The sequence below is a fragment of the Eupeodes corollae genome, chromosome 1 (genome assembly GCF_945859685.1).
Source record: "Eupeodes corollae chromosome 1, idEupCoro1.1, whole genome shotgun sequence".
Classification (NCBI taxonomy): domain Eukaryota; kingdom Metazoa; phylum Arthropoda; class Insecta; order Diptera; family Syrphidae; genus Eupeodes; species Eupeodes corollae.
Window position 1 is genome coordinate 142,536,656 of NC_079147.1, and position 25,262 is coordinate 142,561,917.

General features: G+C 33.9%; 1 protein-coding gene across 3 annotated transcripts in view; it reads left to right on the forward strand.

The window, feature by feature from the left end:
• LOC129953400 (maternal protein pumilio) overlaps positions 1-25,262 on the forward strand; it is a 582,858-nt gene that overhangs the window by 123,520 nt on the left and 434,076 nt on the right. For 2 of the 3 annotated variants that reach the window (XM_056066582.1, XM_056066599.1), the window contains exons 7-8: positions 2,305-2,575; positions 2,636-2,728. In XM_056066582.1, the coding sequence (XP_055922557.1) occupies positions 2,305-2,575; positions 2,636-2,728 (364 nt within the window). The remainder of the gene's footprint in view (positions 1-2,304; positions 2,576-2,635; positions 2,729-25,262) is intronic. The other variant, XM_056066592.1, reaches the window with a different exon arrangement.

The following is a 25,262-nucleotide window of genomic DNA, read 5'->3' on the forward strand; positions in this document are numbered from 1 at the left end:
TTGTACATTCTTTTAAATATTGCAATATCTTCTTGTATTTCCATAATTTTGGAAGAAAAAGTTCCTTAGTAATTAAAAAACATAAAATTAAAATTATTTGTGAATCACTATGTTTTTATGTTAAGTCTATGCCCATTCCAAATCAGCACGGTTTTACTAAGGTTCGTTCTACCGTCACTTTTTATATTGAACTAGTTCAGTAAAAGAAAACGTGATAATAACTTCTGATATCAGCATCTTCTCTGACAGTCAGGCTACTCTTGAGGGTGAAGATAGGTATACCGATAGCTACTTGTAAACTTCTGCTAAAAGAAACAGCTTTTACAATAGCAAACTCTAGGTGGCACAATTTACCAACATGCACAGCCACAAAACTCATATGGCCTTCATTGGACCTAAAGCGCTCTAAAGACTCAAAGTTATCTCAAAGCAGACGTCATATTAGCTCCATAATAGGTGTCCTTACGGGATACTGCCTTTTAGGCAGACTCGCAATACGACTTGGTGTAGCCTCAAATGACTTCTGCAGGAGCTGTATGGACGAGGAAAAAGAGAAAACAATCTCTTACCTTCTCTGCACTTGCCTGCTCTTTCACTAAGACGCAAACTTTATCTGGGAGACTACCCTTTTAATAATCCCAGTGAACTAGCTCAATAGAATATCAAAAATCTTCTTCGCTTTATAAAAAGCTCAAAATGGTTCGACTAGTAGTAAGTAATTCTCTAGATTCATGTGGTATCACAATGGGCCTTTTGGCCTAAGTATGTGGATTCTAAATCTGCAGCCACTTTAACCTAACCTAACCTAGCTCAGTAAGGCGCTTGACAAAGTATCACATCGAGTTTTGCTTGTTAAATTAAGAAAGCTGAGTTTTAGTTCGTAAAATGGCTTCAAATTTATATATTGGATAGATCATCCTCTGTACTTGTCAATTGTTGCGAATTAAACAATGTCAAACTCAACTATGGAATTCCACAAGGTAGTCCTTTGGGTCCATTTCTATTTTTATTTTATTTTTTATTTAGAGACGATTTAACGTGTTGAAAAACTCTAAGGGCATCATCCATGCCGACGATGTTAACAATTTTCTTTGATTGGTGTTTTCTTGACTATCTGTTTCTTAAAGTTGATAAATGTGATACCGTAAACCTTACAAGAAAGTTTCCTTTAAATTATATGTGTGACGGAGTATCATTATCTTGCGTTATTGAAATATCTTTCCTTGATGTATTATTCGATGGAAAATTGAAATTTCCACAGCAAATCAACTAAATAACTAAAATGGCTAATTCAACTCTTGGTGAAATTAAAAAGAAATCAAAACAATTTTCTGATGCTTTTGTTTTTAAGCAGCTTCCTTAAACTTAAATTTTTTCGGCCATATTTCTAATACCCTTGTCAGGACCAAATTATGCCTGTCATAAATCTAAATCATACAATCCTTCACTATATCAGTTTAGAAGAAAACTTATTGATAAGATGAGTCTTGAGAGCAGACTTTCTTATTTATGTTTTGTATATAAATAATAATTGGAAATATTGACTCTTTGCACCTTATGTATCGTATCAACTTCAATATTCCTTAAAGAAATCTGAGGAATTTAACATTAAATCGATGTGTAACATGCAAAACTAATCCAAATGTTTTTCCTTTTAAATTATAAAACGATGTGTAAGTTCATTCTTTCAAATAAAATCGAGTGTTTATGGTTATTCATTCACATTCTAATTACCATTCTCAATCATTCATATACCATTTAAATATTTTTCAAAGTAGTGTCCACACTTATGTATATGTGACTTTAACTCCTACAAGCTTAATATAAACTTATATAAATTAATTGACTCTAAAAACGAAGACACAATTTCTTTAACTGGTAATTTTTAGCTTGACCTTCATTTGTGATACATTTTTAATTAAAATGAAAACAACGATTTGATTCAACATAAAATCTAATTTGACTTTTTAGAACTCTGCAGAAGCTACCATAAAATATTTATTTCATTTTATAGCATTGGTAGAAAGTCTAAAATAGGTCTAAACATTCTTTTTGGTTTGTGTATTTGATATGTTGTCCTAAAATAAAGTTCTAAAATATACGGTTCTCATCTTGGTTTTCTTTTATTTCAAATACGCAAACCAAGTACTAAAATATTCTTTTTTTTCTGTTTAAAAATCCATAATCCAAAGCACAAAATCCATGGTATCTCAAACTATTTGAAGAAGAATAATATAAATGGTTTGAATCCATGACTTAGATTTAGTACATATTCCAACAGAACATCTCAAACCACTTCCTCAGTTATAATAATCATTTAAATTATTATTACAGTCGCACTCCCGGCTCACGTCAACCATCTCCAGCCGAAGAATCTCTACCAAGACCACCAACATTACTTGATCCTTCACAACATGGCTTTCCACCACATCCCCTACATCATATGCTTGGTTCAATGGACCATCAACAAGGTCCTGGACCTCAAATGAATTCTTATCCCCATCATCAAATGCCACCGATGAGTCAATTACAACCTCCAGTTATGAACGGAGTTGGTGGTATTCAAATGGCACAGGTATGTACCTATATATATATTTTTTTAAGTAAATATCATTCAATCATATTTTCATTTTAGAGTCCAATGATGAATCATCAAGGTCAACGTCCAAATCAAATTGAATCTCCAGCAAATTTACTTCAACAGCAGCCTCCAAACTTCGATGTACAGGTAAGTCCTTTTAAAATATGAGTTTTAAACTCTTATAAGGAATACATAGACTAAGACTTTAGCTATCTAAAATAACGAATCCATTTCGGGTCGGATTTAAATGCCATTGCCTTGAAAATTGATTACCTCTAGAGAGGAAAACAAAGAGGGGGTTAACTGTGAGAAAATTGCTATAAAAGTCATTGCTTACATGATTCTATCGGCGTATAGAAAATTTATTGAAAAGGTTGATGTTTGGTTTTGCAAAATCCTTGCTAGGGTATTCGCTACTACTGTTCTTTTGGTCCAGAAGGGCAAACGAATGAATTTGGAATCGTTCAAAAGTGTTGTGTTGGTTCCTAGTATAAAGCTACTGCTGCTCCAACAAAAAAAAAGGAAAACACAATTTCTCTAAGAAGGATTGCTTAGTTTCAGGATGTGCCAGTAGAAATGTACGTTGTATTGTCGTCGTAGTCGTCGTCGTCGTCGTCGTCGAAGTATTAGTATTATGAAGCGCAATGCAATTGGAATTATTGGAATAACCAAATGTTCAACTTCAATAAAGTTCCTTACCTAACTATTCACAGCATACAAAACAATGATTCTGTGTTATATCCGTTTTCCGATATCATCCAATAAGCTTCTTTGATGATAATAATTCGGTAAAATTTTGTAAATACAAGAGAAGTTTTAATTGTGTTTCATCATTGTTTTTAGTTATCCTTATCCCTTCTTCTATATACAAACATTTACATAGATAGACTACTTCTGAAATGGGCTTTTGGAATTTTGCACAGAATTATGTGGATTTGAATTTACTTTTGAGGTAAATGTTGAAAAGGAACCAAACAAAAAAAAAAGGGAGATTATATGTATGGAAATTTACTTAGGAAAGTGGGTTAGGAAAATTAAACAGAAGAAAAACGAGCCACGTTATAAAGGATCTTATTATATTTTCCAGTTTAAGTTATTTAAAGAAAAAAAATCAATTAAATTTAAGTAACAATTTCTCTAGAAAGATTATAGTTGGACAATAATTTATAAAGTTTTATTCTTAGAATGGGAAAGTTCAATGTAATGAACTGGCTTTGAGGTCAGTCTAAAAAAATATTGAGTAGGATAATCTAGTCTCGAGTAAGTTTGGGTGATTTTCTACATTTAAAAGAGATGAGGTTATGAAGAATGTAAACTTCAGATTATAAATATTTTTGAAAAATGTATAATATATATTTAAAACCCCTAGAGAATTATGATTTTTGATAAATTTGTTTAGCTGGAAAGTAAAAGTAATTAGAATCTGATCATTTTAAAATTTTCCAAAAAAAAAACTCTTCTAAGAACGTTGCTTCGAGCAATTCAGTTAACCAATGGGTAATTCGAAAGTAGAAGTTTAAGAGAAATCTTTTCCAAAAAAAATGTTTATAACCTTTGACTCTTTTAACTTAACATTTTGCCCAAGAAATTTGCAGAGGGAAGAAATGGTTGTTTCGCTAATAGGTTAAGTTAAAGTGGCTGCGGATTCAAAATCCACACACTTAGGCCAAAAGAGAAGGCCCATTGTGATACCACATGAATCTAGAGACCAACCTTTTTGAGCTTTTTATAAAGCGAAGAAGATATTTGATATCCTTTTTAGCTAGTTCACTAATCAAAAGAGTATTCTTTCAGATGACGTTTGCGTCTTAGTGAAAGAGCAGGGCAAGTGCAGAGAAGGTGAGACATTGTTTCCTCTTCTTCCTCGTCCATAAAGCTCCTGCAGAAGTCATTTGAGGCTACACCAAGTCGTATTGCGAGTCTGCCTATAAGACAGTGTCCCGTAAGGTCACCAATTAGGGAGCTTATATGAAGCCTTTTTTGAGATAACAAGTCTTTAGAGCGCTTTAGGTCCAGTGAAGACCATATGAGTTTTGTGGCTGTGCATGTTGGCAAATTGTGCCACCTAGAGTTTGCTATCGCAAAAGCTGTTTCTTTTAGCAGAAATTTACATGCAGCTATCGGCATACCTATCATCTCCCTTTCAGGTGAAATAAGTATCAAGGTTCCATTTTTAGCGAGTTCATCGTCTCTAAAATTTCCTGTGATGCCTCTGTGGCCCGGCACCCAACAGAGGTGAATGTTACATTGCTGCGTCATCTCCATAAGAGACGATCGACAATCGAGGTCCTTTTGAGACTTGGTTGGGACACCGTCAAGGGATTTAATAGCAGCCTGACTGTCAGAGAAGATGTGGATATCAGAAGTTAATATCTATTCTTTCAGCCAGGAGAGAACCTCTATGATGGCTAACATTTTCGCTTGGAGACGCTACAATGATTAAGGAGGCGGGATCAGATGCTTAGATTAAGGTTTTCCGAGTACACACCACTACCAACTCCCTTATTTGTCTTGGATCCATCTGTATGTTTCGCTAGTACCTAAGGAAAATAACTTTTCTTTGCAGCGTCTAGAGATTAAAGTGTTTAGGATCCCAAGTACTAGAATAAAGAAACTTAAATGCTTTACTTCTAGATTGAGCCAAAACATATAAATAAATCATACTCTTTGGTAAAGGTGTACCGAAGATTTTAATCAGGAGCCAAGAAATACATAGGATCAGATTCATTGAAAGGAAAAAATATCTTAAGTTTTATTTTTATTTCACAACTCTTAGTATTTCATTTCAGTAAAAATAATCGCGAAAGGAAAAAAGGTATAGGTTCAACTTAATTTCAAAATTTAAACCATAAAATAGAATTAGTAATGAACTTAAATCATGAATTGTTTGAATGATAAAGTATTGAATTCAATGTTGCCTTTAAAATGTTCTATTACATCAGATTTTTGAAATATGTGCTTAAAAAATGCTTAAGTGGTCATAATATTAGTTTCAATGTCCTACTACGGAAAATTTGATCATTAGATATTCTCTAAGATTTAGATAGAATCCTTTAAGTAAGGTTAAAGTGGATGTACGTGATATAGTAGGACACACTTAGGCTAGTTTAATGGCCGCCCATTTCACAATATCCAATCAGGATATTGAGGCTTTCTTCTAAAGTCAGTGAAAACAGTTTGAGTCCCTTGCGAAACGTCAAATATTGATTATGTTAGTATGATTGAGATCGTTGTAGAATAATTCTTATAGGTAGTTCTTTCATTTTTGAGCTAAAGCAGGCCATGTACGGAGGAGATGAAAAACTGTTTCCTCCTCTTCCTCATATAGTTTCTGCAAAAATTATTTAAGAATACGTCTAGCCGCTGGGCGTGCTTTTCTATTGGACAGTGCCCGGATATGACACCAATTATCGAGCTTATATGCTTAGAGATAAAAGTTTGTAGAGACAGAATTGAGATATTTGATAGTTCCTCCTAGAACACGCTACATTAATTGGAAAGCGGAAAAATAGACTTCGTTCAGAGTACACACCTTCACCAATCCCTTCAGACAGATGGAGAACCGTCTCAAAACATACCGCGTGCTGTTGTCATGTGTTCTTTCTGTTTGTTGTTCTTTCTCCTCTGTCCTTCTGTCTTGTATTAATGTCTTGTGTTGTTATCACCTTATAAGGTCTTAGTCGCTCAAGATGCTGTGTCTCTACTCTGTACATTTATATCCTGAGTAGTGTGTAAGGTCGAACCAAGAAAAGAGAGCTCCAATAGCTTTTTTGATTCTTTCTTGTAAGGCCCACGTACTTAGCCTCGTCCGAGAACTTTAATTGGGTACCTTTGATATAGAGAGGGAGAATAATAAACTTTACACAATCTATTAGGTATTTAGCATTACTTATTTGACTCAGATGTTTTTAAACTTCTTTCTTTCGTTTCTTGAAATTTCTTGTACTTTTCAGATTCAGTGGTAATTCATTAATTATTTTTAGAACAATGTATCTGAGCTCTCTGTTCCCATATAAGTTGAAAGTTGACGGGATTTCAAGCATTCCACGTGCTCTTCTTCTATTAGATTATGTCTTATTGGCTATAGAAATCTATGGTCATCCATAAAATGTTGTAAAGTAGTAAAACGATATAATGCGTTTACATCTGGAACTTTGAAGTGTACATAAGAAGGTTTAATGAATTTAATCAGACGATATTGTGAGTTCTTCCCCAGGCCAGGATTCCATATCGAATTCGAGGTTCCGTGAGCGAATAATAAACTTGCTTAAGTACTTCGAAGTTTGAAGTTTGTTTAAGGTAAACCAAGGCAAATAGGGTACTTTTTAGTTCGTCTATGATAACTTCAAGATACTTTATCTTTTTGACGATTTCGATTGGTTGGTAGTTGGCTGACAATGGACAGTGATGGTTTCGGTGATATATGTTGAAAAGTTCTTTTCGGTGACATGGGTGGCGAAAGTGCATAACTTTTGTTTTTGGTAGCATTAATAACCAGTTCATGGTCATGGCACCACTTGGATATATTATCAAAGTATTTCTGCTGCTGAATTCATACTTTTGTGTTTGACTATAATGGCTATATTTTCTGCATATGCATATACTGTATTAGTTTTAAACAATCGTAGTAGTTCATTAGTATAAAGTATAAAAAAAATCGGTCATAGTTTTGAGCCTTGTGGAACGCCATATACGGTTCGGTTTTTCTTCACTCGAAGTTGATGTTACCTTAACCTTAATCGACCTATCAGTAAAATAGCTTTTGAGCCAGTCCGATAAACATCCTCTGATACCAATTTTGTTCAAGCTTTCAAGAAGTTTTTTCTGGGCAGAGGGTGTCAAAAGCTTTTCGGTTTGTGTAGGTTGACACTAATATCACACCGATCAGTCTAAAGTATTAGTTTATCGAGGTCGTTTTTTAAGAGTTTTCTTTAGGGTGTTAAGATGCTTTCCTGCAATCGATTTAGAAACGTCATTTGCATATGCAAACACTGAAACCCTCCGCATTCAAATCAGTTAGGATTTTATTAGAATCAAATACTTTAGGCAGGTCTTTTTCGAACAAAGTTGTAGGGGTGATTCTGTGCACTTAGTTAATCGTCGAGTGCTTGCCTCTAAATCCGAACTGATGAACAGGTACCAGGACTTTTTTTCTTCAATGGTTTTCAATGTCTTATAAATAAGAAACAAAATGAATGTACGATTGAATATTAATCCAAACAAAAACTACCAATAACTTTTAAATTGTTTCTACAAAATTACAAAAAAATAAAAAAATATAATATTATTAATTGTGTCCTTCCGCTACAATTCCCAATGCAATTTCATAAGAAAATATTTTTTTCTTTTTTAAAATAAAAATTAAAAAACAAAATGCAAAGAAAAACGCTCGACGACATACACTTACAGCAGTGTACAGAGAGCGTTGCCGCCATCTGTATCATCAATATATCCACCACCCACCATCACTATCCCCATTATCGAATACGCCACCACCACCATCATCGAACAGCCTACCCTGTTGCTCATTGCTATTGTTGCTTCCCGTTGAACTTCCGCCCGACTGATGATATGATATGATTATTTAAAATTGTGTCCTTTAGTACATTGCCTGTTGTTGGTTGTTTTTGTTTTAATTTAATCATACATATGATGAAATAATATAAAAGCCTTTCGCACAACAAAACACAAGAAAAAAGTACGAAAAGTATGAGGGCGACATGACAGCACAATATAATGAGGTTGAGTGTAGGGGGTATAAATGGGTTTGTGTGTCCCAGGAGCCCTTATTATTACGATATGAGTGGGTGGGTGGTATATGGGATGTTGTAAGGGTGTATACAATGTCTCCGCGTGTTGGTTGGTCGCAATAAGAACTACAACAACAAAATAGACACAACGGAATATAAAAAAAATTGTATTTACATCGGACTTGTCCTTGTATGTCAAAGGAGGCGAGAATCCTTGTTTATTTTCTGTTTATTTATTTTTTTTGTGTATTATTATTTTTCGAGTATGGTGTTTCCTCTACTTGAACTTAAAATACGACGACGACAACGATGACAACGACAACGACGACGACGACGACGAGACGAGGACAAAACTCCTTTTCAAATTCAATTGACATTCCATGGATACACTATAGGCAGGCAAGCAAGCAGGCAAGCAGACAGTCAGCAACAAACAAAGGACCTTCAGAGCCACACGTACATACATAACAGTGCTATGTCAGGGTGTAATTATTACTTGCTTTCACTCTGCCGCTTCCAATTCCAATTCCAACCCGTTTAACGCTGCTGACCACCACTTATATTCCTTTTAAATGGAATCGATATTCGCTATGGAGTAGCGCTGCGCTATGTATTTCCAAAAGTAGGTATTGGAGAGAAAAGGATACTTAATTCCAATTTGATGCTTTTGTGATAGTTTCCAGATGGTTAGTAGCAATCAAATAAACACATTTATATGTAATAATATACATATATATGTATGGGTATGCACGTCTTTCTAAGTTTGATAAAATACTTTCCTTAAGAAAGGATACATAGACCTTTACATATCCATGACATAAAAGAATTTTCGTTAAGGTTCTCTGTAAATGTTTGGATTTGAATCAAAATGGAATTTCCTCCAGATAAGTAGGTAGAACAGGACATAGATATAATGTACATAAGTATACATGAATGTAATATTCACATGTAGCTATGTTTGTATGAAAAAGTAAAATTGAGAAATTTCATCGAATTTGTCAAGTTCTTTGGGTTTTAAGTTTCTATATTTTATATTTGTTCATGTTCATAGGACTATTGCCTATGTCTATGTTTGGGTCCTTTATTTAAGTGTCACTATTTCCCAATGACAAATCACTTATCATACCCTTAGATATGTACATGGATTTAGGGTAGGCTAGGCTAGGCCTTAGACTCTTTTTATACAGAATGACATGCAAAGCATATTTGCGGTTGTGTTGATTTAGTTTTCGATTTAATTACATATTTGTCGATTACTCTTATACCTTGGTACTAGAAAGTGGTATTAAGTAACCTACCTTATATTAGATTTGTAAAGATTAGAACCATTGACTATTGTATGTTGATTATTATTATTTTGATTTTTTATATAACAAAAAATAGAAACAGATGTTAAATTATGTATAAGGAACAATTGTTATTACTTTTATGGTAATAAATTGTTTTTTGAATTGATATTTTGATTGTTTTTGAAATCAAGATTATAAAAGTTGCTGTTTACTTATTCAGATTTTCAAATGGATTTTTTCTTATTCATTTTTTTCGATAAAAAATTAAATAAGTATAAGTTATGCAGGCTTCCGGATTCATATTTTACTATAAATGATTTGAGGTAGTGAGACAATTTATTTTCTGACACAATAACAATTTACTATTTTTTTTTGTCAGATGAGTTTTTGGTCCTTGATTTGAATCTCACCTCAAATTGTCTCTATTAGGTCGAGTTTTTGAAATATACCTCTTTTTAAAGGTAAAAATAACAGCATAACGAGTTGTTTTAAAGCTTAAATCATTTTGGTATTTCTGTAAGATGACTTGTATACCGCTCATCCCTTTCATTGTAAACGTGGTTAAATTTTAAGGGCCTATATTGATTTGGAATAAAACACAAATGATTTAAGAACTAACTGTCATTTTTTTTTATTATGATAACATTGGTATGGTTCAATTATATATGGAACAAAATATCTGCAAAATGCACGCAGCGAAGTCGGCGGCACACCTCCATCAGGTGGTCCAAATTTACGATGACGATGAGGAATAATTGGGGTTTTATGTCATTAATGTGTCAAATTATTTCATCCTTAAGCTCTTTAATTGTTCCTTTCTTATCGACGAACATCTTTTCTTTAAAATAACCCCAAAGAAAAAAGTCCAACGCTGGCACCTCCCTGTTAAAACCACCCATTCGGGCCATAAAAAGTTCGTTATCCTATCGTTGATCGTGGGCTTAGTAATAGGCCACAATCTGTTGGGTTGGGATACCGCAGGAAGAAAATTTGGCGATATTTTGTGATTTAACACCTATAGGCTTAGATCTTTTTCTTTGGAACAATATATGAAATATAAGATCTATGGCAATATTCTTCAAAGCCTTATAGTAAACATATTGCTAGCATAATTTTCTATTCTTAATGGCATACCTTCTCCTTTACAATGAAATAAACATTCATTTATTTTTTATATAAAAATACTAGTTTTTTGAAATGTGAAAATGTAACCACTTAATGGAAACCTTCTTTAAGAGTATGAAGATTTTGGAAGTAGTGGCAATGCTGCTAAAGAAGTATTTCTGCCAAAACTGCTACCAATTGTCAAACGTACTATCACTTTAATAAGTGATGCAGTTTATAAAAACACCCTTTTCTGTCACTTAAATAAGTAATGCAGTTAAAACAAAAAACACATTGAATTGGATGAAAATTAAACTTTTCAATTCGTCCACACCCAAGTCAATTTTTCTTATAATACAATTTTTTAGACACAGAAGTAAAAACGTATTTCGTAGTATAAAGCTCTTTTCAATTGGTATTTCCCAAAAAAACTAAAATACAGTTAACTCTCCGTAAGTCGAATTCTTAGGGAAAACCAGACATTTTTCTGGCCATTTATTGTATTTGTATTGAAAGGATGGTTTTTGGTGTTGAATTAAAAAACAAGAGAGTCCATTGTATTTAATTTTGTCAAAATTTAAATTTAAATTTTAACTTCCTTTTTTTATATCGAAAAAATTCGCCTACTGCCACGCCCTCTTATTTAATTTTTTCTATTTATTAAATGTCCCTCAAAAAAATTAATCTATTTTTAAATAAAGATTTCTTTACCGTTCTTGGCGTAGTTTGTAACCACTTACGCCCACTTCCTGGCCACATCCCGCCCATTCGATCCATTAGTTTAATCTCTATATTTAGTCTGAAAAAGCTGTTGAAAACAACGCAGAAATGTTAAAAGTTGAGCAGTATTTAAAAGATCAGTTGCAGTTCACTATGATTTATTGCAAAAAAAAAAACTGTAACACAATCTTTAAAAATACGGGATTAACTTCCGCTGCCGGTCGAAAAGATAAAATTTGTTATTGGCTCTTTTGACGGATTTCATTGACACAATTTCCAGGCGGGCATATGAGAGCGATAAAAAGTTATATGGCGTAATACACCAAACGAAAAAAAAACGTATACCATGTTGTTAACTAACTAACTTCCACCTTTAATAAATTACCCAACAACCCTTAAAGCTACTTGCTTTTGGTTAGAGTTAACCAAAGCGCCAAGCGATGGAAAATTTTGTTAACATGTATACCTACTTCACCTATCTAAGCCCCTCCGCCTCCATGCAATACCCTTATCCCCCGCGGGGCCATTTGTTTGCTTCACCGGAAAATGTGTATATCCGCTTGCTTCTTCATCCGATTTAACGATATAGTAAAGTCATCGTCGTCGTCATGAAAAGCACCCATACATATCTATGGAGGGAAACACAAGAACCACAAGGACAATGGTTTTTTTGTTTTTCTGTTCTTTTTCCAACATCCTTTTCTAGTTTACAAAATGACATCGCTACCGGAAATAGTTTTATTTTTCCATTGTATCTAGGGCTGCTCAGGGGTTGCATCCCCGGATCCACAATATTCTAACCATAGAGTTTCTATTTCGAGAGTAGTGGTGGAAAGCCATGCATGTTGCTTGCACCTTTGATTTATTTCCAATTAGAAAAGTTTTTGTCGTTGAAAATTCGGTTTTTCACGCAGATAATGTATGAGTTTTTAGGATGCAATACTCTTACCACATAAAACAATACAACATACTCGTAACATAGATACATATGAGACTTGAGGAAAATCTATTTTTATATGTGCCAAAAAATAGTGATGGAGACTTAACCTTAGGGGTTGACACTGTGACTGCCATAAAAGACAATGGACTCAGTGAGAATAGAAAAAAAACTACAAAGACAAAATGAGAAATTGCATAGAAATATTCTCAAACGGACGACAAGTTACCATCAATCAAATGGACTTAATTCAGGAGGAGATCTACTTTTTCCTTCAGACCTTCCTTCCTTCCTATCGCCCTCTTCGTCCTTTTGTCATTTCAGCATTGATTCTTTAAAAAGTTCGATATGTTTGTCCACCCTCTTTCTGCACTCACAAAACACACACAAAGTATATGTAACTTACTTCTTTTTTCTGTCAATTATTTCCGCTTGATAAATTATGCATTACAACCAAAATAAAAATAAAATAAAAAATATAAAATAGAAAACTGAGGACACAATAATCAAAAGAAGAAAATAAAGTCAACAAACAGGTCGCACGAACTTGGAAAACTCATACTCTGCTGTATTGGTTTTTGTTTTTCAAAGGGAAGGAAAAGCTAAAAAATTCTTTAAAATATCAAGGAACAAAAATCTAAGGTATTTGAAATTTAAATAACGACTTGATGACACGAACCCTAAAACTTAGAGAAGCAAATGGTTTAACGTATTATTTGTTTTTCTGTTAATCTAAAATCAAAGTGCTAAAATACTTTTAAATATTGTGTATAAGTTACATATTTTATATCAGGTGTCACAAAAGTAACATGAAGGTGTAGAATATTTCCTCATTTAGATCAAGGTCAATCTTGAAGTAACTGGTTACATTCAGTGGTGATTTTGACCTTAATTCTTTTAACGTTGAAATTATATTGAACGAATGGAAACACGAAAAAATGGTAGAAGACGGAAAAAATCTTATACTATGATCGGACAATATCAGAGTGGCTTCATCCCAGGGAAATGAGCAACCGATCAGATTTGTATCCTTATAGGCAGGCGATGGAAAAATTCCTAGAGTTTAATATTCCAACTAACCATCTGTTTATATACTTTAAGTCGCATAATACAATATCATATCCAGGTTAAAACTATAAAAAGCCATGAGATAATTGAGCATCCCAAAAAAATTGACACGACTATTTAGATTGACCATGACTAACATAACAAGCCGAGTTCAAATAGATAGACAGATTGCTATCCCCACCAATCAACATCTACAATAGACTCCGACAAGGGAATGGTTTAGCCTGCCTTCTCTTCAACTTGGTGTTGGAGAGATAATATATAGCTAGATCTTCCCCAGATCTAGCTATATATTAGGGAGAACCGAACAAGCTGTACCCGATTACTTCGTCCAGATCGTTCATGCATCATAAAATCTAGGTTTGCAAATTAGCCAACATTGCTTACTTCAGTCTGTCAAAGCTTTTTAAATCCAGAAACCTTACGAAATCTTCTAAGCTGCTGCTGAACAGGACAATTGTTCAGCCAGTACTCACATATGGATCGGTGACCTGGGTGCTTGGTAAAAGCCTCTTCGATCTCATAGGCGTGTTTGCCAGGAAAGTCTTCCAGAGAATTGTTGGCCTCTTATGTAAGGTAAGGAAGGACAATTCCAGAGACGCTTCAATCATGAATTGTTTTAACAATATTTATAGATTTATAGATACTTTCAATTTTAACCAACTTTATATATGAATCTTTGTATGGTGATGAAGAAGGCAGAAGAGCAGGCTCCTTCCTGACGAGAATATCAAGAAAGACCGTCGAGTCAGATTCAATTCTGTAAAAGTGAGAGCTATGATGTGGAGGCCACACTTGACTACCGTATTCAAGGAGAGGTCTTACAAAGGTTATGTGTAGGGATTTAGATGTTCGAGAATTCTTTAGACCAATTTTTGATGAAGCCAAAGGATGAGCTCGATAATTTAACCGCGTGTCACAAATAACTCTTAGGTTGTCAATAGAACAGACAGAATGAATGGTAACATCGTGCAGACTGTAAGTTCGGTAGGAAAGATGTGATTTTACCCCTAAGCGAGGTGAATGTTATGAATTGACATTTAGCAATATTGAGCTCTAAGAAATTTTTATCGCACCAAGTCTAAAATGAATCAAGATCATTTTGGAGTGAAGGAGAATCAGATGGAGTCATCATGTCATCAGCGTAAACAGAGACAATTAAAGGACCAAAGTGGCTCCCTTGAGCTGCTCCTGAGCTTGCACAAATGGTTTCATAAATTGAGAACCTGAAAAAACTCTATATCTAAAAAAAAATCAAGTGCGAAATCAAGGACTTTAAGTTTAAAATAAATAATTTGGTGATTGATTTTATCAGTCTTTAGTGATAACGTCCCTTCATTCACTTCGACTTATTCGTTTAAGTTTAGGAAACAAATTCACTAAGATTAGTGGTAAATGATCTTCCTTTTAAGAGGTCATGTTGTTGGAAAGAAAAGGTAAGTCTGTAATAAAAATAGAGAGACTCATAGACAATGTTTTCTAAATGTTTGGGAATTGAATAAAGCTTGGCTATGGTCTTTTTTTATAATCATGAAAAGTAAAGACATTTTTCCAAAGCTCTGGAAACAGCAAAAAGTTTTTTTTAATAATTTCTGAAACTATTAGTTTCTTTAAATTTTGTATTTAAATTTTTGCAGAAGGTCTAAAAAGAGAAAGTTCTATCGAGAAAAAATATTATTAGTGATACAAATTGTTTAATAGCATTGAATGACCATCAACATTATCTGTTCTTATTATCCAACGAAAATTGTTTAATCTCAAAATCGATATAAAATCTTTGAAAAGTAAATACAAATATTTCAATGTTTCGAAGCTTATAAAAATTGTAAATTAGCAATACCACAACACTTTCCACAATAACACAGTTTGAGGTTTGGATGTCAGCTCTTTTGTTTACATGAATTATTCACTTCTCTTTAAAGTTAAAAATAGTTTCTAAAAAATATATTTTAAATTAATAAAATAAATTACATATAAAGAATATGATAAGTTACTTTGAAGACTGTAGTCTTTCAGTTTTAGAACTTCAAATTCTTCCAAAAGTAGATGTCAATGACTTCTTTGACTTTTGTTTATATTTTTTTTGTTAGTTTTTAAATAGATTTTTTTGTATGAATGCATAACTAGCCCTTAAATTAATAAAATAAGTAAGACCTAAGTGTCTTGAAGTAAATAATATCCCCATACACAAAGATAAATATCAGAAACACACAACACTGGTCAACTGATATGTACATATTTTATATACGTAGGAAATACAATATGTATAAACTTAAATAAATTCAAATGACGATGTCTTGGAAAACATGTCGGTATTCAAACGGAATAAAAGATGTATCTTTTTCTTTTACTTTATCGATGTCCAAGCGCTCAAGGTGGCGTTACGTTAGTGTGATGTATCGGAATTCTTCTATCCATCTGAACTGAAATAGAAGAAGTTAAAGGACACTTTTCTATTTTCTATTTTCAATTTTTTTTTCTTTACTTTTATTTGTTTTCATTTTACTGAGAAAATTGCTCAGAAAACTCAGGGTATAGTATAGGTACATTATATATCCTTCACACAGATAGAAAATAACAAGATAACTTTGAAAGAAGCCAATAGATACGGGTGAAATGAAAGCAACACAAATTCGTCCTTTTTCTATATATTTTTTTTGTTGATACTCTCTCTCTATTGAATGAGTGATGGAATGTAAAAGGCGAGAACTTGTAAGAATGTGTGTGTAAGGATATGGACGAAGAAGTCGACGAATCGTCATCATTCATCAATTCAAAGTTTAATAGCATAAGAAACTTCATCTGATATATATCTACCTAACTGTTTTTTCTTTGTCTTCTTTTTTTTTTTAATTCTACAATGTTCTATAAAAGTGTCAGAAAAGGAACGATGACGAGGGAATTCGTTCTTCCTCTTTCTCCTGCTCCTTGTTCGTTTTCTTTGAAAGGGTAAAATTTCAAATTATTTTGATAGGTAAGTGGCTTTTGGATGAAGCTGCGAAACAGTCTTTATCGACTTGAGAATAGACTTCTAAAGTACCTATACAACAACAAAAAATGGAAGATTTTTGTTTTGAATTTTATGGATAATTTAAGAAAAAATACAAAGATACAAAGTATAGGTAAGCTGAGGTGGTGAGGAAGAGAAGGACTCTTTAGAGCATTTCACATAACTTCAACGATTTTGATAAAGTAATAAAAAACAACAACAATGTTTTAACTTTATTTATTTCTTTGTTATGGGGCTAACAAAGTAAGTTTAAATCGATGATTCGATTTATATAATTCTCCTAAAGTTGTCACAGGGAATATTAGTGGATGTATGATAGATATGTATAGGCTAGGAGAGGTTTGATATGAACCGTTAAGCATTTTTTTCCATGATTCAAAAGGGAATTGGGTAGGAAAGTTACAATTTTGACCGTGACTAAGGACTTTTCATGATTTTTGCATGTGTAAATTGTGATTGGGATCGAATGAGTGGGACCTACTGTTTTCTGCCTGTGAAAATATAAAATTAAAATTTAATGAGAGAACACGATGATACTGCGATTATCTATCAACACTCAACAATTTCTATCTTCTTGTTATGATTGAAATAGAGAAAATCTAAAAATGATTGCTTGCTTCAGAAGCACTTTCAAGAGTGAAGAGTTTTTTTTAACAGTCCTTAGATTTGATTATCAAATTACGGTCAATATCAATACATTTATATGATTTCCTCCAATGTTTTCTTCAAGGGCCATTTGGTACATACCTACATATCTCTTTAATGGTGAAAAGCCTAAACAATCGAGTTCATATTTTTAATGATGATTTAAGACAAACAATTTATTTCTAAGGGTTTGATTTTAGGACTTAAGTTTTGTAGCTCTCGAAACTGACCTTCTACTTGATTTTTAAGCCAAATACTTCCCCATGATAGTCTTTTTTTTTTGCTTTCTTAATTATAGTTGAATCAAGGGAAAGTTTTTAGTTGTGATACTTTCTTAAAGCTTCTAAACCATCATTTCTTCCGGCTTGGCTTTTCTAAATTTCCAAAAATTGTCTCGTAAATTTACGTCGTTCTCCATTCCAGAGTTGGTAAAATTTTATAGTCGCTGATCATGTGATACAGATTGTATTTTTAACAACTTCTGTTACCAATTTGAGGGCATGTCTTTAATACCAAGGCGCATTTATTATTGTAATTGTTGGATAGTTTCATAATTTTGTTCTATCTGTCCAGCCTGGATGTTGATTAGCCATATAAGCTTTGTATCCAAAGTAAAAGTCAATCCAAGGTATTTGTTGACAGTATTGGTGTAAGGTTTTTTTTACTTCCCAAACAAAAAATTGAAAGATTATTTATGTTTTTGTTTGTAAAGTTGATTGACTTTGTTTCATTTAGTTTGATACGCCATTTTTTGCATCCAACACTTACTACATCTTTGCCTTTGCAACGACTTTCTCTGGCACCAATATTACAGTATCCTCAGCAAAGGTAGCTATGATAGCGTTGATATCCACTGGAATATCCACTGGAATATAATATATACCATATATATAAAAGATAAAAGGTAGGTCCTAGGACACTTCGTTGCGGCACACCGCCTTCTATTTTCGTTTAGTTCGTTGTTTAGACAATGTTGGTAACGATATGATAATATAAAATTTCTCTGCAACTTTAAAATAAATAAATTGGGTAGCGCGACAGTCCGTTGAGAACCAAGGCCTAGTGACTTACAACTCTCAACCATTCCTGTGTGCGAGTAATGTTGTCAGGAATGGAGGGGACCTACAGTTTATATGCCGACTCCGAACGGCTAATTTTGAGAAAGCACTTTTTCATGACAATAGTTACTCTTGGAGAATTTGTCAATTCCTCGCAAGAGGCAGTACCCGTGGAAAGACTGTAGATGGCATAGGCAGGGATCGAACCCAAGACCTCTAGCATGACAGTCCAACGCACTAACCATCATGCCACGGGTACCACTCTGCAACTTTAAGCTTTACGCAATAATTTATATCTGAATCAATTAAAGCCAATTTTCGATTTTCATATGAAAGTCTAGGACAATTTTTGTATTGGATGAGTCAAGGATGAGACCTAGATAACGGCAAGCTTATAGATCAAGTGTCCCAAAGCTTAAGACCTATAGGAAATTTTCTGGGGAACTTTATTATGATTGCTTTAATTTGTACCTTGTATCTTGAATCTTCATTTGAAACAAATTCTCTTGCACAATGCAATCACTCAATCTATTTCTCAATAACAGTTTATGAACTTCGAGCCGAATTTTCGAACTTCATTAATGAATTCCAATTTTCTAGGGAGGAAACATCCTTATGAAAAAAATTACATGAGGTCAAAGTTATATAATAAAAAGCTATCCGAATGCATTATTTCAGCTTAAAGAAAATTAAAAGACATCCACTCAATACAGTGGGTTATTTTGAACGAACAGGTACCAATGCATCTACACGGAAAATACTTAAAGCTAGCTCCAAGCTACAAACTTGGAGTAGTTGATGAAATTTGCGACTCAAGTAGAGTAATAAAAGACCGTGACTAAATTAACGTGTACATTTGCTAAAAGTTATTTGAAAAACAAAAGTGCCAGTTTGTCTGAAAGACGTTTGATTTTTGAGTTCCCTGCTTACATATTTAATTAAATCATAATTAACTTTTCATATGTTATAACGGCTACTGAACAACTATACTTCAAAAAAACTATACAATACACTCAAGAAGTTATAACACAACCTCATTTCAATCACTCCACAAAGTTAATTCAATTATTTCAGCTTCAGAAGTGATGGGTTCGGGTAATTTAGTTTTTCTTTTATTTTCTAAGGTTAAAACTCGAGAAAGTGTTTTTGTTGTCTACTTTATTTTTTTTTTTGACGTTAGTAAATTCTTTGGAGAGAGTTGTAAAGAATGATAAAAGGGCAAACCACTCCATGTATTTTTGCTTTGTTGGTATACCCCATTTCTAATTGTCAATTTCAAATTCTCTTTTATATAAGAAATACTTTTACACGTGTTGCTACATAAACAGTGGAGGTCAAAATAATAGCACTGGTTTTTAATCTGAAATATTTTTAACAATTTAGAAAAATGTTAGTTGGTTAAATGTTTTAGGGGCAGAAGAAAGTAAAATTATTAGAGGCCCTCCATATTCGGAACTCAACATCAAATACACATACAAAATTATAAAATTCTTCATATTCTGGCGTAGGACAATTTGATGCTCAAATACTCAAGAATTGTATGCACACCTGTGCCGTGATGGTAAGTGCTAGATGTCTTGGGTTTAATCCCTGCCTGTGCCACCTAAAGCTGCTTCCTACCAGAAATTAAAATACCCTACTCTTGTCTTGAAAAGTACTTTCAAAAATTAACTGTTCGGATTTGGCAAAAAAACCGTAGGTCCCCTTCATCCCTGAAATGACTCACACAGAAATAGTTGATATTTGTACATAAGTCACTTGGCACAGCTTCTCTTGAGACTGTTGCACCACTTAATTTATTTCACTGGATACTTTGGCCTTATGCATCTAAAGATATGCCGTTAAAGGGAGTCTTTCAAAATATTCACGACATGAAGTCTTCTATTAAACTAGCCAAAAAAATGTCTCATTATAACAATGGTGATGTTATTAAATGGTCTGCACAGTTGTTCGACTTAAACCCAATGAAAAATCTTTGGGTTGACGTAAAGACGGACGTGTGTCGGTGCAAGCCGAGTAACGCGTAATAACTCTGGTCTGCAATTGATTCTGGCTGACAATTTGACATACCCTGTTTTTTTGAAAAGTTATTTCAAGGCGGCGTTAAAGTTAATTGATTTAACAACTTGAGTCCATTTAGTCGAAGGACCAAATAAATTGTTTCACTCCATAAAGTCCATGATGTTTTGTGGTGCTATTTTTCTGACCGCGCCTGTAAGTAACTACATACAACATCTGAACTTGTCTATAAGTATCTTTTCAAAACAAACTATTAATACAATAACAAAAAAAAAACATCAAGTCGTAGTAACAAGATTCTAAAAGTATAAGAACGTTATTAATTGAAATTGCAAACTTATGACAGGAACTGGAAATAATAATATAGTTTCTTCCCCCACAATGATGATGAGGGGTATTAGTCTTCTATAGACACAGTGAGTGTGTGGCAATCAATAATGATGGTGGGAGTGAGGGGAAATGATAGTGTGTACTGTACATCAAAGTTCATATAACAACACGAAAGTGGGCGTGTGCAAAACCCAAACACACAAAAAAAAACCCACTCTAACCAATTTAACTTTACTCATGGTCAAAGAAATCTTTCGAAATTGAATCATCTCTTCCTTTTAAGGATTCTCTGCATCCTTCTTCGTTTTTCGTTGTTAGTTGTTTGCACCAACACCAACACCCACCCCGACGCCCACTTCTGTAAATCACCCGGTGACTATGCCACTTACAATGACTTGAGTATTTCCTTTTATGAAAAAGCGAAACATTCGTAAACTAATTATTATGAAGGTTTTGGAAAGGGGTGGTGATGGTGATGTGATGTGGAAAGTGGAATCGAAGAGGGACTCAAGACAACGAAGGACCTAACAACGAACTATACGAACGTTTTCAAGGAGAAGAGAAACTCAAACCATAAGTAAATAGAAAGAAATACATTAAATTGTAGAATGGGCAGAAATAAGGGGTGTGGTTGGGTGTTGGGTGAGAGTTGTAACGATGAACGATACAAAAATAAGTTTGAAAAAATTAAAAAAAAAAATCCTAGAAAACATGGGTTCACCTTTCTCATCGAAACTGATTCCTTCAACTCCAATCCTTTCCCTTTACTTCATCTCACCGTCTCCAACAAGCAGAACCACTACCTTTTCATATACAGCCCCAGGTGGTTCAAGATCTGGTAGACTGGAAATTATAAATTGATTATGAACACTGACATTTAGCCAAAAGCACCCAACAGCAGCAAAAGCAACAGTAACAGTAATAGCATAGCAAAGGCAACAGCAGGTGGAGTTCAAGCTAAAGAGTAACTCTATACAGATGATGGGGCAAAGGTTACACTACCTTGAGCATACCTATAACACGGTATAGCAACAAAGTTATCCCTTCGAAATTCTAAAGTTAACATTGAAGGGATGAAGAAGAAATACAAATACAAAACAAAAAAGTAAACGAAATGATTCTATGATGATTTCGTTCATATTTTTCAATTCTCTTTTATTTATTTATTTATTTATTTTCTGTTTGTTTGTGTTTTATTTTTTAAATTTTGTTTTATTTTTGCTTTCAAAAGTATAGAGATGAATATTTCATTAGACGGTACTGTTTTTCAACTTGAAGCGAACAAAATTGTATTTTGATGTTGGTAACACTCTTTTAGATGGTTCGAAATAATTTTAAAGAGTTTTTTTTTCGGTTTAACTTCAAGTTAAGTTAGTTTTCTTACCTATTGATTACAGAATAATTGAATTTTTATTAGTATTAAGGGTTTGACTCACTTGATTCATAATTGTTCCGATCACTTGTGTTTTTGGTCAGCTTAAGAGTCGAAGCTAGGGAGAGTGAATTATTCGTCTTTACTCGATTGTCTAGCGTGTTGCATTTGACCTTTTCTTTTTAAACGTATCTGCCCTTTTCTCTCTTACACTTTCGTGAGCCCTATTTGTCTCAATTTTCTTCTGCTTTTTCAACTTTAAAAGTTTGAATTTCTGTTTTAACGTTTTATACAAAACTTGGCCGAGATGGACGTTCTTTTCCGATAACACTTGGTCTTAATTTTTTACATGAGCTCTATTCAGCTGGCTTGCCCTACTCCAACTAATACCTCTTGATATACTTAGCAAACAAACAATTGTAAGCACTGCTATTCGCCCCAAAGCTTCATCGCAGTGAGTTAAATATAAAATAGGTCACTCCGTAATTCTTAAGTATTTAGATTTAATTTCAAATCACACAGGCTACACCATCCTTTAACTGCAAGTCGACAGAAACTTCCAGAATTCTATGCCATCTAGATATTTCTGGGAGGAAAAGCATTCCTCAAAAATGAGTCATTCAACTTTTACATAGATGGATCAAAAACAAATGAAGGGGTTGGGGGAGGCGTGAACTCTGAACGACTGATATTACGTCTCTCATTCCGTCTTCCCAATCATTGTATCTTGTTACAAGCGAACATTTTGAGATAAAAGAAGTCTTGTTCTGGCTTAAAGAAAACGTGATACCAACATGTAATATCCGTATTTTCTCAGATAGTCAGGCCGCTATCAAATCTCTGGATTCTCTCTCTACTAACTATAACAGTCCCATAACTGTCGACCGTCTCTAATGAAGATGGCACAACAGTTTAACATTCACCTTTGCTGGGTGCCGGATCTTAGAGACGTTCCAGGAAATTGTAAGGCAGATGAACTCGCCAAAAATGTCACCGTACAACCCATTCTACCATTAATGTCTAATGCTGGCGTACCAATCGGCTATACGAGTCTGTAAACAGTTACTAATGCAAGACGTTTTAAAGAAGGCAAACATCAGGTGGTATAACATCACCACGAAAAATATCGGGCCTACACTAGATTTAAAGCCTTCCAGGTGCTTATTTCATCTAAACAGATCGCATGTAAGCTCGATAATCGGTAAGTTTCTCACGTTTCGTAGGAGACTCCAGCTGGTTTCATTGAGCTTAGAAGGAAACCTTAAGATTCATGTGGTATCACAATGCGCCATTTAACTGGCCTAAGTGTAACCTTCTCCATTAAGGACAGCTACTTTTACCTAACCTAACCTTAGCTCTAAACCCCTAAAGACAGCTAACGCACTGTATTGATTGACCTAAAACTCACTTGGCTTGCTTCTTTTCGTTCACAAGTACCGCTTATTAACACACAATGTCGGGTGACCCATCCATTTTGTTCACGGCCTCAAGTACCGCTCATCAATGCTCCGTGTCCGAAACCGAAAATCGGTATCTGCTTCAGAACACACACAGCACCCATTTCTGCACAAAGAACAAATGTGAACACAAGTTTGATGTCTATGGGCCGCTTTATTTTCTATTGTTGCTGGTCGTTGTCCTTTTTACCTTTCTCTAACAGTATTGTTGATGTTTCAGGAAACGTCATGAATTTTTGGTCTCATTTCGGTGAGTGTTGAAAAGATCGTCTTTTTTTTCAAGAAAGGTCAACAATTGAACGACCTTTTTTTGATTTTTAAAGCTTCTCACAGCTTAAATTTGCACCTAATTTTGACATCAATGATTTAAAAAAAAATACCAAGTTTAAAGCGTTATTACTACGAGGAACCTTTTTTACGCACAAGTTGGAAAAAATTACTTCAATATCTATTTGTTCCTGCTTTTGCACCTAAAAGTACTTCGATGATAGTATAAAAAAGCGATGACAAAAGTCGACCCTAATTTACTCCACACAAAAGAGGTCGTCATGTGAGCATCCGGCTTCATTTGTAAGCTTCTTTTCGTGCTCGTTGAAAACTGGGTCTAAGTTTTAGTTTCGATGTTAATAACTTCTGTACAAAATTCAGATACTTTAAGACTAATTAAAGGTATTAGCACTTCAAAACGTGTACCCTCTTCGAGAAGAATCGAGAGCAAAAGTAGCATTACGTGAAAGTATTATTAGTGGAACTTAATAACCTGGAGCAGAAGTTACCCAATAGTATAATCCAACTGCACTTACGTTTGAAATTGTGTCATTTAGACATGAAGCTATTCCATTTAGAAAACCCTCCATTAGAATCTAATTATACAAGCTTTACAGAAGCAAATAAACAAATAAACTTACACTTTCTAATGTCCAACAATGATGGTCGACGAGACCTTATACGTGCTCATCTCAAAGTAAACCCTATCCTTGTACATAGTATTCCTTTTCTATTGTTTTCAAAAAGATTTTAAGCAAACAAAACATCACACATGAAGATGGAAATGAAATACTACATGTACTGTACCTTCAGTTCCTTAATGTGTCCTGTGGTGTTCACAGCACATCCTTTAAAAACCAGATGGTTTCGTTTTTATTTATAATCACCACACTATCAAACCAATGTATGCTTTGCACATCATCACAATCTTTTAAAAGGTTGTTCTTCCTACGAGTACCTATAAGTATCTCTGTGATTTTGTGTCTTTGGAGATCCTTGAGACTAATTCTTGTGCTTAGGGATTTTAGAAGAAATTAAAGGTTTTAAAAGAACAAACTTTTTAAAAACTTTTTTTTTTCTTTTTACTTGAGAACTCTTTAAAACCATTTAAGTAAGAAAATAAAAGAAAAACTGTCAACCATGCCAACAGCGATCGCACATCGTGCAAAGTTACATAATTTCTTTATTGAAAACTTTTGGCGATTAACTTTAGTGGCTTACCCCATTATATTTTACACTCAAAATACTTGGTAACCGGAAATCCAGTCTCCGAGCCATGATGTCGTTATGTTCGTTATATTTTACAATATTTTTTTTTTGTACAGAATACTGACACAAATTAAAAATTATCATCACAGACAGAATGTTGAGAAGCTTGAGAGAGGGTGCTATTAAGAGCACAGGGTGCAGATGCTGTGCACAGGAAATGCAAAACATGCAATTCCTTTTTAGCTTTTTATTTTTTTGTATTCCTATTTTCTAAAGAGATGGTGGTCACCATTCTTATGCTCAGTCTCTGCTATGCTGAGCTGCCTTTAAAAGAATATCACTTACAAAATCCAGTACCAATACCAACTCCACTATGTTTCTAGAATCCTTCCTGGCATCATAGCGATTTTTAACAATAGCTGCCGCTAAAAGGGAAGAACTAATAA